General features: G+C 51.8%; 4 protein-coding genes across 4 annotated transcripts; 2 read left to right on the top strand and 2 right to left on the bottom strand.

Moving 5' to 3' along the window:
• Positions 1–1181: 1181 nt before the first annotated feature.
• BZA05DRAFT_425534 (adenylate kinase 1) lies at positions 1182–2286 on the top strand (the record flags this gene model as incomplete). Its single annotated transcript, XM_051485965.1, has 4 exons — positions 1182–1332; positions 1460–1512; positions 1601–1755; positions 1833–2286. 4 exons carry the CDS (start codon positions 1182–1184, stop codon positions 2284–2286), a joined length of 813 nt encoding a protein of 270 aa, XP_051339753.1.
• A 1020-nt stretch (positions 2287–3306) lies between these two features.
• BZA05DRAFT_473817 (uncharacterized protein) lies at positions 3307–8346 on the bottom strand. The gene is made up of 5 exons (XM_051488085.1): positions 7980–8346; positions 7310–7915; positions 7180–7258; positions 4011–7126; positions 3307–3958 (listed from the first exon to the last, which is right to left on the bottom strand). The coding sequence occupies exons 1-5, from the start codon at positions 8268–8270 to the stop codon at positions 3467–3469; spliced, it is 4584 nt and encodes a 1527-aa protein (XP_051339752.1). The 5' UTR covers positions 8271–8346; the 3' UTR covers positions 3307–3466.
• Positions 8347–9883: 1537 nt separating this feature from the next.
• BZA05DRAFT_473815 (uncharacterized protein) lies at positions 9884–10687 on the top strand (the record flags this gene model as incomplete). The annotated part of the gene is made up of 3 exons (XM_051488084.1): positions 9884–10038; positions 10101–10193; positions 10253–10687. Coding segments are annotated over 3 exons (429 nt in total), but the record flags the coding sequence as incomplete, so codon positions are not given.
• Positions 10688–13096: 2409 nt separating this feature from the next.
• BZA05DRAFT_425525 (armadillo-type protein) lies at positions 13097–16331 on the bottom strand (the record flags this gene model as incomplete). The annotated part of the gene is made up of 8 exons (XM_051485964.1): positions 13097–13323; positions 13377–13573; positions 13632–13714; positions 13765–13937; positions 13986–14429; positions 14519–15524; positions 15633–15731; positions 16227–16331. The coding sequence occupies 8 exons, from the start codon at positions 16329–16331 to the stop codon at positions 13097–13099; spliced, it is 2334 nt and encodes a 777-aa protein (XP_051339750.1).
• Positions 16332–16705: the final 374 nt, after the last annotated feature.

Here is a 16705-nt window from a genome sequence, read left to right as displayed (position 1 = left end):
ACTAAGTGGCCACTAAGGTACATGTCGCTTATAGCGGTAGAGGTCTCCGAGCTTGTCGCGGCTACGCACGTAAGCGCGAGCCAACGAGACCCCCCCGAATTTCACTTGTAGCTAGGTGCTAATAGGCGAGCCATGACTTACGTCCTCAACAGCAACTGTTTCTACTGACGGGTGTGTTTGAGTCTCCAGATCCCCAAGGGCACTGGATCTCAGGAGGTTTGCCCATCGCTCAACATCGCCCATCGCTCGCTTTGATTTCCAGCTATTATTTGTGGTACCGATCAGAAGCTAGAGGAGGATCCGAAGTTTCATTTTGGGCGTTGAAAAGCCTTCGAGCATGCGTCCAGCGCCCTGACGGTGCTGACGTGGGGGTTTTTCAGACCTCGGTCTGCACATGCGCCACCGAGTGAGCACCTATGTCGGCTAGCCGTAATTATAGGCTAACTGGCTGTAGGTCACTGAGAGGCTCAACCTTGGCAGCGCTTCCATGATCATCAAGTCAAGTGAGCACAGATTTTCCATTACAGCCTGAGAGCGATCGCCGTGAGGCAGAAAGAAAAACGCCGTTCGTCCGTCAACGCCAACGCAGCAGCATACATATCGGAAGCACCAGGAGACGTGCCTGAGTTTGCGAGGCAACACTGGGAATTCTCCCTCAGGAGACAGCCGTGATCCGTCTCCTGGCCAGCCGCTTCAACGGAACCTCGACACCGGAAAATCGAACTTTGACCCTTGGATGAATGCTATAGTGAGGCGATGTGGCCCATCATCATCATTCCCCAGCCCAAAGTCGTGATCAGCACCAACCCCGGGTTTGGAGGGTGACTTTAGATCTACAGACTACAGCGGACTCCGCTCCTAAGTCCACGCTATTTCCGTTGTGACGGGCGGCGGGAAAGTTTGCTCCAAATGCGTTGACCTCAACCAACCTGGCCCTGCAACTCCTGCAGCCATAGAAAGAATAGAGGCTTGGCGCTCCGTTCCGCCAGATCACGTCCGGTTAACTTTCCCAGTGTCCGATCAAAAACTCCCACTCACCCGTATCGTCGTCCGCACCGCCGCTCTCAACACCATACACTCTCCCTCTCCCCCTCACATCCACATCTCTTTCCTCCGCTCTTTCTTGATCTCGCTGTAACGCTTTCCTTTCCCCACAAAAACAACACATCACACAATTCGCCATGGCCCCGACATTACAAGACGTTACCGGTCTCAAGGACTTGGTCAACCAGTTGCAGGACAGGATCACCAAAATTGAGCGGAGCATGAAGGGCGAGAACCCCACGGCTGCCGAGACGGTTCGGATGATTCTCATGGGACCTCCTGGTGCTGGTACGTTGGACACAATGCCATGCTCCCCACCCCCCATCTCCGCAGAACTCACCACCGTGGCCATTCCCGCAATTTTTTACATATATACGCGAAACATCATGGGAGAGCCTCGGCTAACGTAGCCCAGGAAAGGGAACCCAGGCACCTAAGATCAAGGAGAAGTTCTGTGCCTGCCACTTGGTAAATTGCCCATCCTCGGAGAAGACGACTACGACGGCGTTTTGGTGGGGGTTCCGGCGGGGGTGCTGACGAAGTTTGTGAAATACAGGCTACTGGCGACATGCTGCGCTCGCAGGTCGCGGCAAAGACCCCGCTGGGTCTGGCGGCGAAGAAGATCATGAACGACGGAGGTCTCGTCAGCGATGAGATTATGATCGGAATGATCAGACACGAGCTCGACACCAACGCCGAGTGCAAGAATGGGTACATAAATCACAATCTTTCACTCCGCCCTACAATAGCCGCCAGTACACTAATGACCACCTCTTCTTCCTGCGCAGCTTCATCCTCGACGGATTCCCCCGAACAGTCCCCCAGGCCGACCGCCTCGACGCGATGCTCGAAGCGCGCGGCGACAAGCTCGACCACGCGATCCAGCTCGAGATCGACGACGCCCTCCTCGTCGCACGTATCACTGGCCGTCTCGTCCACCCCGCGTCTGGCCGCTCCTACCACCGCATCTTCAACCCTCCCAAGGACGACATGAAGGACGACGTTACCGGCGAGCCGCTAATCCAGCGCTCGGACGACAACGCCGAGACCCTCAAGAAGCGCCTGGGAACCTACCACTCGCAAACGGCGCCTGTTGTCGACTACTACAAGAAGAAGGGCATCTGGCGGGGAATCGACGCTAGCCAGGAGCCCGGTCAGGTGTGGAAGCAGCTGCTTGGTGTCTTCGATGAGAAGAAGACCACGACGAGCAAGGTGATGGAGGCGGTCGGTCTGAAGAAATAGATTGTACACACTCGGCTCTCTAGCGTACGCAAAAGTTGAGCGCTGGGAGGGGTTTACACCGCTTTCCTTTTTTTTCTTTTCTTCTTTCCGTGATTTTTTATGTCTGGGCTCTTCTTTCAGCGGCGAACGACGGGATGGGATCACTTTTTTTTCTTTCTCCTTTGGTCATGCGAGCCGGTAAAGCGAAGGGATATCATTCAACAAAAATTATCGCATCGAAAAAGAACAGAATTCCCCCTCCCACCCCCCCTTTCTTCCTTCATTTTCTTTTCTCTTTGTTACGTTACGAGCCTTGTAAAAGTAGAACGATCGATATGTAGAGAAGGAGAGAAGTATAGTAAGTGGTGGAAATCAAAAACAAAATTCAAATTTAGATGTTGGGGGATCTCATCGTTTCGATACATACATGATCTAGATGAGCGCGTGTGTGGGGGCGGAGATGGAGATGGAGATGGGGGTGGTGATGATGAGATTAGATTATCATAAACTCTGACAGACTTTCTTGACAGCTGCCATTTGATAACTAAGCTTGGTTGCGGACGAAGCAACAACAGTGCAAATGATAGTGTACCTATGGTACTTAGGAGGACCACGGTGCATCCCTCTTGTGGCTCTGGACAGGACAGACCAGCGAGTACCTACTTGAATGAATATTAGTAACTGCGGGCTCCCATTCCGTCCAGATCACCATCGACGCCGCACCTCAAGCAGAGGAGAAGAAGCCGTTCCGACCAAATACCATACGAATGCGAGCTTCACCGCCTGTTCTGTTCTGTTCCTTCGACGACGATGAAGCACGGCCCCCCGGTCTATCTCCTCGCCGAGCAGCCGTTATCGCCCACCGGAGTCTCGGTTCAATCCCGGAAGTTCCGTGCCTGCGTTGCGCCACATGGATACATATGGGTATGGGTATGGATGAACTCCTCGGGCCCAGGTTAGTCGGTCCTACGGATAAACCTGACTATCTAGAGTACATATCACATGCCACCGGATGTTGCAAGCGAGCTTTACTACATATGCCTACTCATAGGGTATCACACATTCCTGTGGTTAGGTTTCGTCAACTTCATTCATATTCGTTCATGATCATGGTATCTACATAAGCCTGTACATAATTACGTCCAAAGAAACACCCGCCGTTCAGAAAAAAAGGGAGAAATAAGGAAGAGAACAAGCCCACTTAAGAACCCATAAAATCCAGTGCACTAACCAGCGACACCATTCCCACAATACTCGAACAAGCCGCGAGAACATAGCTGCCTGCGGCAATCCCCTGTTCCGGGCCCCTGAGAAAGCTCCATATCAAGGAGATTATGAAGCTAGCGAGGACCATCGCTCCAACAGTAGCAATGATCCTATCCGGCAGCCAACCCTCGGTAAAGATTATTCCCTGGCCAGAGGGCTCGTCAAGCGGCGGGGCGTAGACCTCCTTCGATATCCTTTTCCCGTGAAGATCGAGGATCTTTGGTACTGGCTTGCCGCCGTTCAACTCGGTGAATGCGTTTATCCACTGGTGGCTTGCTGGTTGTAGCTTTCTGGGGCTGTAGAAGTACCGCAGGAGCTGATTTCCGGCATAGGCTTCGTAATCGATGGGACGCCATATTGGGGTGACGATCAAATGGCGGAATTGGGGGTCGGCGTTTTGGTGCCATGGGAGTCCATCTTGGCCGTACTGTGGATGGATTAGCAACAGTGAATAGTGGATTTGAAGGGAGGAAACATACTTGGGCAAATTTGATGTCGGTTACTCCCTTGAATGAAAACCTGCGTCGCCACCCTCGGATATCATGGAACGTTGACTTTATCTTCTGGAATAGGGCTCGATCATCAACCTCACTCTTGTCGAGCTCTATCCGAAATACTTTATACTCGGATCCGGATGATTGGGATGATAGGAGGATGGAAACGAAGAATGTATCCGGTGCTACCTCCCTGGTGCGAGGGACAAACTTGAAAGGCGACTGATGATACACATCGACAACTTTGGCTTTCGTGATTTTTGGGCAAAGAGGAGGTGGCTGATAATGAACCATGGTTAATGGTAACTGCCGTGCAATGGGCGGAGGAGTTTCCGATGGTCGATTGGAAAATTCAGACGCCACAAAGGCAGGCCCAGGAAGCTCATAGTCGGTGTCCCTGATGCTGCGTGATGATGGCGTTCGTGATCGGTGTCTATAGCTAGGTGTAGATTGTGGTCGACGCTCAGGGCTGTAAGAAGACTGCGCTCGACGTTCGGAACGATATAAAACCATGGCTTTATCCCCGTCTCCGTGGTGGCCGTGGCGAGTAGCATCTCGCCGACTTAATGTTTCACGGTCTCGGTGGTGCTGGCGGTGGCTAACCCTGTACTGCCGACTGCTATCGTCGAGCTCGTGGATGAGGACAAAACTCCGGTCTTCCGCTCCCAAATTATGTGACGAGTGTTGAGATGGGGGATCTTCGAGTAGATGGCTAGGAGGCCGGGGTGGGGGACACAATAAAGGCATCGGTATTGTGTACGGCCTTGGAGGTATCTGGTTACCGGACCGGGTGTCGACCATCACGGACTCCTCTGTGGGATAAGACAACGCCTTTACCCATATCGGACCTGCTTCTGCGGCTTCCACACCTCTTTCCGAATCACCGAAACTCGGATTTCCGGCTTGCACCGGTTCCCTTGCTCGCGATGGGTTCGATCTGGTTATATTGGCCAACCCATTACCATCAGCAACACCACTAGAAACGCCACCGCCCCGGCGGTTGCGTAACCCTGGTGCTTCGTTAACCTCAAGAGATGTTGTCATTCCAGAGTCAGTCCTGCAAATTTGTCTCGGCACAAGATCTTGCTGCTCAACGACTGCTGTTCGGGTAGATTCCTGCTCATTCTGCCCCTCGGATCCCTCCGCCCCGGTACTTGACGAGGGGGCGGCCGGAGTTCGGGGGTCACGGGGATAACCTGGGGGATAACCGGGGGGATAACCGGGGGGATAACGGGTATCCACATATGATAAATAGGGATAGGAAGACGAAGCGTTTCTAAGGATATAGGGATGTGGCGCCGGCGGCCGCGGCGGTGGCGATGGTACCCTGTATTCGAAATTGGGGGAATGAGAATTCGGGATGAGGTGAAGACGCGAACGGCTATGGACATGGTGAATGATCCGCACAGAGCGCTGTCGGCGCTTTCTTTCTCTGTCGTTTTTGGCCCTCTCTTTGACAGAGCGCAATTCGTTCTCTAGCATGCGTGATACCTCAGAGGTTAGAGTTTGAACGAGAGACTCCGTCTGTTCGATAAAGTCGTAGGTGGTGTCCTTTTCCTGCTGCGAGATAGCTTGCTGATTAGATGATTGCTGCCGTGTCTGGACATCGGAAAGCTTTGGGTCCTGGTCCTGATCCGAAATCCACTGGGAGATCGAAGAATCTCTTTCAAGTACGGCCCGAGGACCTTCTTGAGCTGAAATTTGTGCATTACCATGCGATGCGCTATGTCTCCGTGCTTCTGATCTGTCGCCAGTGAGGTTCCGCTGTGTAAATTCCGATGGGGCTTTATGTGAGGGTACCGCGGGGTCGGACGACAGATTTGGAGGGCTGGTGAAGTTTGAATCTGGGAAACTAGAGGTGATTCTTGTGTTTGTGATCCAGCGTTGCACATCGGCCAGATCAGGAAGCAACTGGGAACTCAGCATTGGCTGTAAATCCCGAGAAGTAGGCTCCGTGAGCTTAGCAAGCTGCGACTGTTTGTGCGATTCATCTGGATGAATTGCGTCTACGACGTCAAAGGTGGGTAATTCCTCCTTCTCTCCACGGACGGAAGCGCTTGGTGTTGCTGCCATTTCCACGACTTGTTGCAAGCGATTCGAAGCCCACAGAGGGGGCGGCATGAACAGGCGGCTTAGTTGTGCTTCGTCTAGTTGTGGATGTGATCCCTGTGGCGTCCTTGCTCCCTCCCTCCATCCCTTCGGCGAAGGTGAATGAACGTCGAGGCCCAATGGCGGAAGCCCCGGAGGCCACGCATATGGATTATCACAGTCCATATCCTGTGCGTCGTTTTTAACCACGGGGCTCCGAGATGGTACCGATCTCACTCTTCTCTTATTCCACTTTGCCTTGCGTCTGGTTCGTGTTGAGGGTGACGATGTAGGTATTTTGGAAGATGGACTCGCTGTCGAGCTTGTATCAATGGAGTGATTTGGCTCCGCTCCAGTCCTGATAGTATGGGCATGTCTCTTCGGTTTCACAAGTCCCTTCTTTTTGCTCCGTTTGACGAGTGATTTCGCGTGAGTATGTTCTCGTAAGGCCTTGTTTTCTTTCGGCACCGTGTCTTTCGGGGATACTGGTGTTGAAGCTTCGGTCTGCAAGTTCTCATGTGCATCATGGGTTGGTGCGCTATCATGTGTTCCGTCCACTGGTGAAGTCTCATGTATATCCTTAGTGGCTACTAATTTTTTTTCGATACAACCGTCTTCGCTGCACCCAAGTTCGAGATCGTTGAGGTCCTCACAACCGGCTGGAATCGGCCAGATAAGTTCAGCGGACCGACTCGGCGCAACGGGCGGGCTCGGCGCAACGGGCGGGCTCGGCGCAACGGGCGGGCTCGGCGCAACGGGTGGACTCGGCGCAACATCCATGGAAGTGTTCGACGTAACAGAAGTCGCATCCCAAGATGATTGGGATAAGTCGCTGGACGAGGCCGTATACGACGACTCGTAATGCCTGTCTTCGTCGTCATCCCATTCCTCATGGGGGCCCATAGCGACTGGAATGACCACAGGATATCGGGCGCCTGGCAGTTTGATGTGTTTGCACCAGGTTCCATTTGGCCCGGCAACAACTGAAGCAGCTTGGAATCTCTTGGAATATTCTATTGATGATTAGTTTCGGGTTCTGTGATTTATATTGGCGCAATAGGAAAACCTTTCAAGACTATGGTTCGGTCAACCAGCTCCTCCTGGGTAGAAGTTTCCAGGTGTTGATCCACCAGAAAGTACTCATCCTGCAAACTGTTAGTATGTAAAAGAAAACGAATGAATACCAATGATCTTACCCGTTCGTAATATTTCACACCAAGCTCTTTTATCGCTTCCTTGCAAATCAGGGCTTTTGGTAGCCATGTACACACGGGCTCAATAGCTTGCTGAGGTGGTGAAGGAAGGGGAGGGCGAGAAGGAGGAGGACCTCCTTGAGAGGACCACTCCAGACATTGTGGACCCAAAAGATTCACAACGCATGCCCGAACCTTCGCCTCGAATTCTTTCTCTTTCGCGTGTTCGGCGAGCATGGCCTCTTGCAGCATCTTCGCCTCTTCCACAATCATCCGGTTGTCCCGCTCCAATAGTTCCGCCCTCTTGGCTTCTTCCCATTTGACTCGCTCACAAAATCGGCGGAATAATTCATCCATATCAACATTCGTTTCCTGCTTGGGATTTTCGGTCTTGACTAGCAGCGTTCTCTTGGCTTCGGCGAGCAACGTCTGGACTCGCTTCAAGTGAGCTTTGAGCTCGACACCGTACCGGTATTCTTCGGACCCCTCTGGCTCCTTGAACCTAACGGTTGTATGCCTACGAGGCTTCTGCCTCTGGGACGTTTCGGAATATAAATCGTTTGAATATACTGATCTGTCATTGTTGTGCTCAATCAATATATTGACCCCCTTTCGTTGGTCAGTTAGCTTTCGTTAATTCATCTCCGGCAGGAAAAGAAACGAGCAGTCTCACCGGTCTAGGCCTGGGTCTTCTTTGGTACTGCGGCACCTCCTCCGCATCTGTATCGTCCTCTTCCTGCTGATTCCTCCCCTCGTCTTCATTGCTCGTAGCGTAGTCTTCGATGTAGGGGTTCCGATAGTTGGAGTTATCATCGTTCCGCTTCCCCATCCTATCCGCGCTTTCGTCCACGGACGATATCTTCCTAGGCACATGCGCCCACTGGTCATCACCTTCGTCGTAGAAATCGTCCTCGCGTTCGGACACGACACTGCCGTTTTCGATCGTGCATTTCCTCCGCAACATATTTTGTATATTTCGTATGTAGAAGAAGAAGAAGGAGGAGGAGGAGGAGGAGGAGGAGGAGGTGATGGTGATGGTGGTGGTGGAAGGAATGATAGCCAGTGGAACGGAATCGAATGGCCGCCGCGGATTCCTCTGATTATATGTTTCCCGCTCTCGTTCCACACGACTCCGCCAGTTCCCGTCGTCGTCTTCGCCATGCTGTGCTCGGTGTGTGTGCGTTATTGCGCGCATGAAGAAAAGACACATCGATACAGCACACGGAATGGGGCTGTGTCGCTATTGCAGCAGCAGCCTTGTTGGTGGTGGTGATACAGGGCCATTGAGTTCGGCTCAATCCATGGCTTTGGGGAAGGAAGCATATCCACGCCGGCTGTGCAACACGCCAACCAAGCGACCCGGATCGTCACCGATTGTTTTTTGCTGGCACATCTGCGCACATATTCCGGGGTATCGATTCACCCGCAATGGGGAAAGGAGGCGGTGAGGCGACGACAGAAGGTGGCATTGCTGATGCAGCATGCAGTCACCAGTGAGCACCGTGCAGTTCGCAATGTCTCAGATAACCCTATGGCGTGATCTGGATGAAGACGAGAATCCTCAGGACGATGACTTTGTTTTGGAGTAATGGTCGGAGCAAGTGATGCCAGTCTCTAGCCCATGCATGGCCCGGCGATCCGACGCTGGTGACGACGTATGATCATGTATATACTTAAGTAAGCACCCACTGGGGGCTGATGCATGGGGAAAAGGTGCATATTTACGCATGAACAAGCCTCCAGCCTGTTTTCCAGCTTCTCTATCCATAGAATTCACCAGCCACCATCGCAAAAGCCGACAGATATGCAAACTATGTAGATAATGGGATAAATAGCACGGTTTCACCTTTCATAACTGTTTTGTTCTGCTTGATCATCATAGCATTCGACCTTATCAGATCATGGCTGTACACACGTCCGGTTCCACTCCATTGTCTCCGACCGCTGGCCGCGAGCTCGATGCGGGTTCCCTATTGCTCTCCGCCCGGCCCATCCGCACACTGTGCCTCCGATAGTCCAGTCTAGCCCGTCTTTCGGCAAAAATCGGACTGGACTGAGAGGTTCAGTCCAGCTGGAGGCGTGGACTGGACGGACTGCAGTCGACTGACAAACTGCTACTTGCTGAAATTTTTGGGTCGAACTATGACCCTGCACTACGATTGTGTCGATCAGGACGGACTCGAAGGCTATGCAGCCCTGGGAACGTCTGTTCTCCTTTCCTCTATTGTTTGGTCCCATGATATATCATATGCTAATGATATGTGCAGGCCCCATCCGACAGCTTCTAGTACGGCGTAGAGCCCTCCCACGACGACGAGAACTATTCTCGGTGGCTATTTTATACACTGACGACTACCTATGGCAATATCCACACATACGACGGCGGAGGCCCTCTAGTCCTATGCAATCTGTGGGAAGATCTGATTAGTATCGCTACTCGGTGAGATTTAATAGCCCCGCGAGGCCATCACTAGACCTTCTCTCACCATCTCTCACCATCTACGATTGAATCTCGCCAGCTTCAGATACCTATTGAAGCTTATCCTCAAGCCTGGGGCACAAACACGCCCACAAAACCCCCACGCCTACGCCCACCCTCTTCTCTTCTCTTCTCTTCTCTTCTTCTCTTCTATTCACCACACACATCCCACGCTTAAACAACTCTCTAATCCGAATTCAATCCTAAATTTGAATATCGAACTATTTCCGAGTCCACCAAAAATCTCAAGTCAGTAGGTAGATCCGTCTTATCACACAAACTCACTCACAAATAACGAATACTAACTCGAATAAGTACCTACCAGAGATGTCTAGCAACAGATACAATCTGCGTAAGCGGATCTCCAAGCCCTCTGCCGCCACGCCGCCATGCCGTAAGGCCAGCAAGGTAACTATTCAAATCATGACCCGAATCCTATCGCAATGCATCTGACACCGCGGCCGTAGAAATCCAAGGCTACCGCTAGCGGCGGAATCTCCAAGACCTACATCTACACGGTCAAGCCGAGCACGATGGCGCGCCTCGCGGAGATGGAGGTCACCAAGGACACCACGCTCGTCGAGGGTGTGCGCTTCCACCACCTGTCTGGCGGCTCGAAGCGCGCCCCACGCGGCGTGGTGGTCATGAAGATCTCCGTCCCCGCTAGCGTTGAGGGCGGCGAGTGGCCCCAGAAGATGGATGTTGAGGAGATCCGCGGGGAGGAGGAGGAGGAGGTGGAGCGCCAAACGGAGGCGGAGGCGGAGGCGCAGCTGGAGAAGGAGCAGTAGGAGCAGTAGGAGCAGCAGGAGGCGGACAAGGATGAGAAAGCGGAGGAAGAGCAGGAGGAACAGGCGAGAAACACCAGCCGCCTCAGTTGTATCGCTATGTAGAAAAAAAACCAGTTCTAGCAGTAACCACCGTTTGGGGCGGGTTTACTTTTAGTAAATCTCCCCAACGGTGGCTACGGAGTATATTTAATACTGAAATGGCTTCTGCCAGTGTGTCGTGGTGCCCTACATAACAAAAGTATTAACTTTGCACTGGGCTACTGAACTCTCAGTAGAAGACTAAGCCTACATGACAGGACAGCTATAGATTTTCCTTGGGATGCAATACCGGTATGTGTCTGGGTAGTCCTAGAGTTGGATCTCATATCTGGGCCAACCACCATCACCACCGACGTTCTCGGCACACCGATATAAGTAGTTTACCCACACCTGTGGAATCTCGACGTTCACAGACCCTCACAAGTCATCGTTGTAGAGTTGGTGTAGACGTAGTAGGTACGGAGTGCTTCGCTGACAGGTAGGTATGGTGTCTAAGGAGCCGTCGGGTTTCACTCGGGATTCGTCTGGACTCGGAAGGCTCGGAAGGTGGCATATATGCGTGTAGTGGGAGCAGCTTTGGGATGAGTACCTGTTTAAATATTTAATTCTCGTCAGCAATGCATCTAGATAGGGATATGCCCAGTGGGATGTTCTCGAGGTAAAGGATGTAGGTACTCGTGATATATGGGCGTGCCCATGTCCCCGCCGAATCCCGTCCCCTTAGAATCCTATCCCCGCAGAATCCAGTCCCCGCCAAATCCCATCCCCGTAGAATCCTATCCCCGCACAATCCTATCCCCGCCGAATCCTATCCCCACAGAATCCCGTCCCCGCAGAATCCCGTCCCCGCAGAATCCCGTCCCCGCAGAATCCCGTCCCCGCACAATCCTGTCCCCGCAAAATCCAGCCCCCGCAGAATCCCGTCCCCGTAGAATCCTCTCCCCATCCTCCCGTTGCTTCCGTCCCCTTCCCTTCCTATCGTAGCCAATTCTGGGTTGATGTAGGTGCCGCGGGTAACATAGGCCGGCCTTGTTTCCATCTCGCCGATAATCGTTACTGGAACGGCGTCGTGTCTGGTATGTACGGCATTCCGCGGCCCGTCCGTTCCGTTTCCGTTTCCGTTTCCGTTTCTGCTTCTGCCAGTTGCTGCTCTCAGAGGCGGGAGGATGAGGAAGGGGTGTCATCGCTCTCGGAGTCTCAAAGGGAAGAAGGTGTCAATGGTCATAGAAGTATGTAGCGGTAGTTGTCTGGTAGAATGCCTGTGTACTCATCGCAATGCAGTGTCAGAAACCCAGGGGGAGCGTATGTAGTCATTGCCCAGCAGGCAGGAAGTCCACTGAGCGGAAAGCAGTACATACCTGCGTGTATGCCCATGGGCCATGATGCTGCTCTCATGCTGCTCTCACTCCCCCACTGCTTCCATCCCTCCCTTCCATCCGTCCCTTCCTCAGCTCCTTTATGCGTCCTCTCGAGCCCCAATCGTTCTCCATACCACTATTCTAGATGCGAGGTGGACGATAACGATGCGGGGGTGTCCACAGGGGATAGTAGGGATTGGGAGTGCTGCGGTGACTGTTGCGAGGTTAAGGACTGTTCTGTTTCTGCTCGGAAAATGGCCGCTGAAGGTGATGTCGATGAAGACGGCGGTAGTTTTGTAGCTGGTGTCTACTGCTGTACATACCATAGTGTATGAGGGGTGTAGTAAATGTCTAGCAGAAATTCCTCCACGGTGGAGGTACATACCGGTGTCCATTTCTCGCTCCAGTACTGATATCTATGATTGAAAGTAACCCCAAGCAGCTCTGCCATGGATAATAGTTTCTTAAAAGAATTCATCACAACAAATAGTCGAGAACGAAGCTGAAGTATAAGCAAAACACCCCATCGTGTTGATTTCGAATGACAGCTCCACGGACTGTGTTCGACTAAGTAATGTAGTGTACAAGAACAAAAAACAACCCGAAAAAAAAACAGTGCAAAGTCGTTAACAGCTCCCTTTCTCGGTCCTTCAATCCCTCATCCATCCACATCGGCTCTGTCCCAGCTCTTGAGTTTTTTTTTTGCTAACCAAACGACCCCGCAGATTTCGGGAATTAAGATGATACTGCTGCACAATAGGAACAGAATGAACAGAACGGAAACGCAGAAAGAAAAGGTATCGTCGCTATGTTGCGATCTATGGATCGCAAGGTAAGAAGGCAAAAAAAAATATAGAAAAAACGTCAAATCCCTCGAGGAGACTTGTGCGTTGTGAACGCCAACGAAAAATGATACCTGCTGCCTCCTTGGGTCCTCTTCTCATCCTGTGTGTGCAAACTTGGAAACGTAAGCAGGAAAAAAAAGGAAAAAGAAAAGAAAAGAAACCCTAAGTAAAATCATTTAAGAAAAGAAATCCAAAGAAAGGAACGTCGTTGATAACGAAGGTCCCAATCAGCCATTAGGTTGGTCTAAGTGTGGAATTAACGCTCTGATCAAGAAGTTTGACTAGCGAAATCCGAACCTATTGAAGCGCGCCGTGGGAGATGGCGGGCCAGGAGTCTGACGGTTGTAGATGGGGTTGCAACACAACATCCCGACTCGAGATCCGAACTTGCTACCCCTAAGGGAGACCATGTGCTTGCGGATATGAGAGGCAACCTGCTCACGGTGCTGCATGGAAGCATGCTGAAGAATCCACTGCACTAAGTAGTTGCCGTACTGATCGCTAGCAACTGCAAGGGATGTCAGAATGAGCACTCCACGGGATGCAGTGTAGGGAGCATACTATCAATCAACGGAATACGGGGCCGATCCGGACGGCCCTCACAGACACGGTCCAGATATCTATCCAAGAATTCATTGCCGCCGACCTTGAGGCACTTCTCGACGACCTTCGAAGCGTACTGGTCCATGCTGTACTCCGGGGCATTCTGAATCACCACATCAATGGCACGACTGCGATCGTGTGGAGCTCCATGCTCGCTGTATGGCGGCGTACATGAGCAAAGGGTGCTACAGGTTAGGAGGGAAGTCACCATACCAGATGTGCTGGATGCACCAGTTTCCGAACTGACCACGGGCAATGAGATCGATGTATTCAAGCACCTCGGTAATGCATGGACGCTATTCCAGTCATCAGTTATTGAACCTCTCGGTGGGATAAATCAACCAACCTTGTCCCCCTCCAGGCAATTCTCAAAGATGTTCTGCACAACTAGAGATCCAGTTTCGCCGAGGGCAACCTCGTGCCACATTCCGCGCAGGGCTTCGTTGACATACTTCATGATTTGTGGGGGCGATCCGGCCCAGCGAAGCTCAAAAAGCTTCTGCCAGACATGACAGGCATCTGAGAAAGTTAGAGAGGAGAGAAAGGACGGGGGGAAGAGGACCTCACATCTATGGATGACCGTCTCCGGGATGCGGCGAAGCAATTCGCTCACCATCGTGGCCTTGAACTCCTCCGGGACACAGTCGAAAGCCTTCTGGATAACGTGGCAGCCGAAAGCGTCCATGCTCAACGCCACCGTGTTTCCACGGATAGCGTTAGCGATTCCCTGAATCTGGTCCTGCGTACCATGCTCAAAACAACGCTGAACCAAGAAGTTTCCGAAGCGGTTGATCATCAGCTGGTAAGCCTGTGCGACGATGGCATCCACGATTGCGTGCTTTTGCTCGGCCGTGCCAATCTTCAGCTTCTGCTGAAGGAAGATTGAAGCTTGCTGATCGTTATTGCAAACAATCTTGTCGACAATGTACTTCCAATTGCAGTTGACACTACGCTCCAAGAGCCGACGGTAGTTGAGAGGCTCAATTGTAGAGACATAAGTCTGTCCGGGACCTGGGGGCGCAGAGCCCGGTACCTGGAAAGTGCTTAAGTATATGTATGAAGCAAAAAAGAAAGAGAGATATATACCTGAACTCCTGAACCCCAGATCGCCGCAGCAGAAGCTGCACTAAAGTCGTTGCCAGTAGGTGTGGCCAACGGTGTTCCGATAGGACTGGGATTGAACTGCGCCGATGGCGACAGTCTATCGACCGAGGCGGTAAAGGGCATGGCACCTGGGTTGTATGATGCTCGACGACTATTGAAGTAACGCGGATCGGTGCTGATAGGTGGCGGGCCCGCCAACGACTGGGAGGCAAAGGAGCGGTGTCCCTGGGTATTCCAAACACGGTTTCCTGCACCGTAAATCTCACTCGGCTCCATGCCGGACGAACGCCGACCAGGAGCTCCCGGGAACTGTAGATCGACTGGGTTGGCCAGCGGCATCGAGGGCAGCTGGGATAGGCCATTCTTTCCAGACGATCCCCAGATTCCGGACGCCCCGGCAAAGGGGCCGGCAGAGATGGAATGAGGCTCACGGAACTCCATCGACGATGAGCTTGATTCGTCATATCCAGCAGAAGGCCACGTATCGGCTCTCTCCGCACCCGGTCGGGGCAGCTGGGCGAACTTGGATTGCAAGGTGGCCAAAGTGTGCTCCGAAACATCTTCAAGACCAACGTGATCATCGCCAGAGTGACTCATAGCCTGTTCCAGAGTGTGCTTGGTGATCCTAGTCTGGGCAAGTTCCTCGTTCATGACATTGATCTGAGACTTGGCGGCCATGAGTTCCGACTGGAGACGGTTGACGTCCTTAATGTCCTGAACGACGAGTCCGGCGGGATACCTCGTACCCGGAGACATAGATCTCATCGTTCCAGCAGTAGACTCTCCTGGTCCATGGGCTGGCGATGTATTGTAGCTGTTGCGGCCAGACGGAGGATCGAACCTAACCTTGCCTAGCTCACGGTCCTTCCTCTCGAGGGCGTCCCGCTGCTGATCGATAAGGCGCTGCTGCTCTTGAAGCTTCGCGAGGAGATCACGAACATCGGCGTTCTCGGACTTGGTCGTATCTCGGGCGGCATGGTTGTGCTTCATGAAGCTCGAATCCTGTGTAAGAATAACGAGTCAGCAGACGGTTAAAAAAATAAAATAAAAATGCAAGAACAAACAAAAAACTATGATGTCAGTTTAAACTCAAATAGGATGGGAAGGTACCATCATGTGACCATGGCCAATGTTGGCCATCTTAGAAGTCATAAGTGGGACGAATTCCTCGACTCCAGCACCATCCGTCGTGTTCACCTCTCCTGCAGACTGGTGCAGTGTCAGCATCATCACACAGGCTGAAACAGGCAGAAGCAAGATTGGTCATTGTGGTAGATGTTGGAAAGAAAATGAAAAAAGCAGAACATAATAATCATAATATTAATAGTAAGAAGTGAAGATGCAGAAGGTAGTGATTACAAGAAGAATCCAAAGAGATGAGAGTGTGTAAGAGATGTTATGAGCGATGAACATTGGAAGATGGGATGAAGATGAAGATGTGAATAGCAAGGGTATCAATTGTGAGTGTGTAGGAGATGTTATGAGCGATGAATATTGGAAGATGGGATGAAGGTGAAGATGTGAATAGCAAGGATATCAATTGTAGCTAATGTAGGAAGGAAAGATAGAAATGATGATATGGAGTGGAAGTAAACAGGGAGACGTGAGGGGGGATGGAGATGAAATGGAAAAAGCACAACAATTGCAGCAAATAGAGAAAAGTGGAATGAAAGATGTAGAGGGTAATAAGTTGTGAAGACATACCTGGGAGGGGTTGATGGCCTTCATGGACCCATCAGGAGAATCTTCATGGATGAAGAGGTTCTTATCCTGTTCCATTGAGCGACGCTGCTCCATCTCAAGGGACATTCTGCTGTAGCAGTAGATGTATTCCTTGATGATGGATTGATGCTTGAAATGGGCCTGGTCTGCAAACCTGGTCTGCAAAGGAAGGAGGAGAAGAGGAGAGAATTGAGGATGGAAGTAGAAGGATTCCTGAAGTTCAGGAGGGATAGATGTTAGAGAGAGAGGGCTGGGACGTTGAGTAGGAACAGTAGGTTTGGTGAGGACAGCACCAGAGAAGCCTGTAGAAAGGTGGTAGGGATTTAGAAGATTTGAAGGGAGTTAGGGGAGAAAGGGAGGAGGAGAGAAGAAGGGAGGAGGAAGGGGAAAGGAAGAAGAGGGTTGAATCGTGGGTTTTTTATGGGAATTCAATTAATTTGGAGTCGGCCAAATTTGTGTCC

This window comes from Tricharina praecox (genome assembly GCF_024521635.1).
Source record: "Tricharina praecox strain CBS 144465 chromosome Unknown BZA05scaffold_11, whole genome shotgun sequence".
Lineage (NCBI taxonomy): Eukaryota > Fungi > Ascomycota > Pezizomycetes > Pezizales > Pyronemataceae > Tricharina > Tricharina praecox.
Note: the sequence above shows the minus strand (reverse complement) of the source record. Positions and strands in the feature narration are given on the sequence as shown.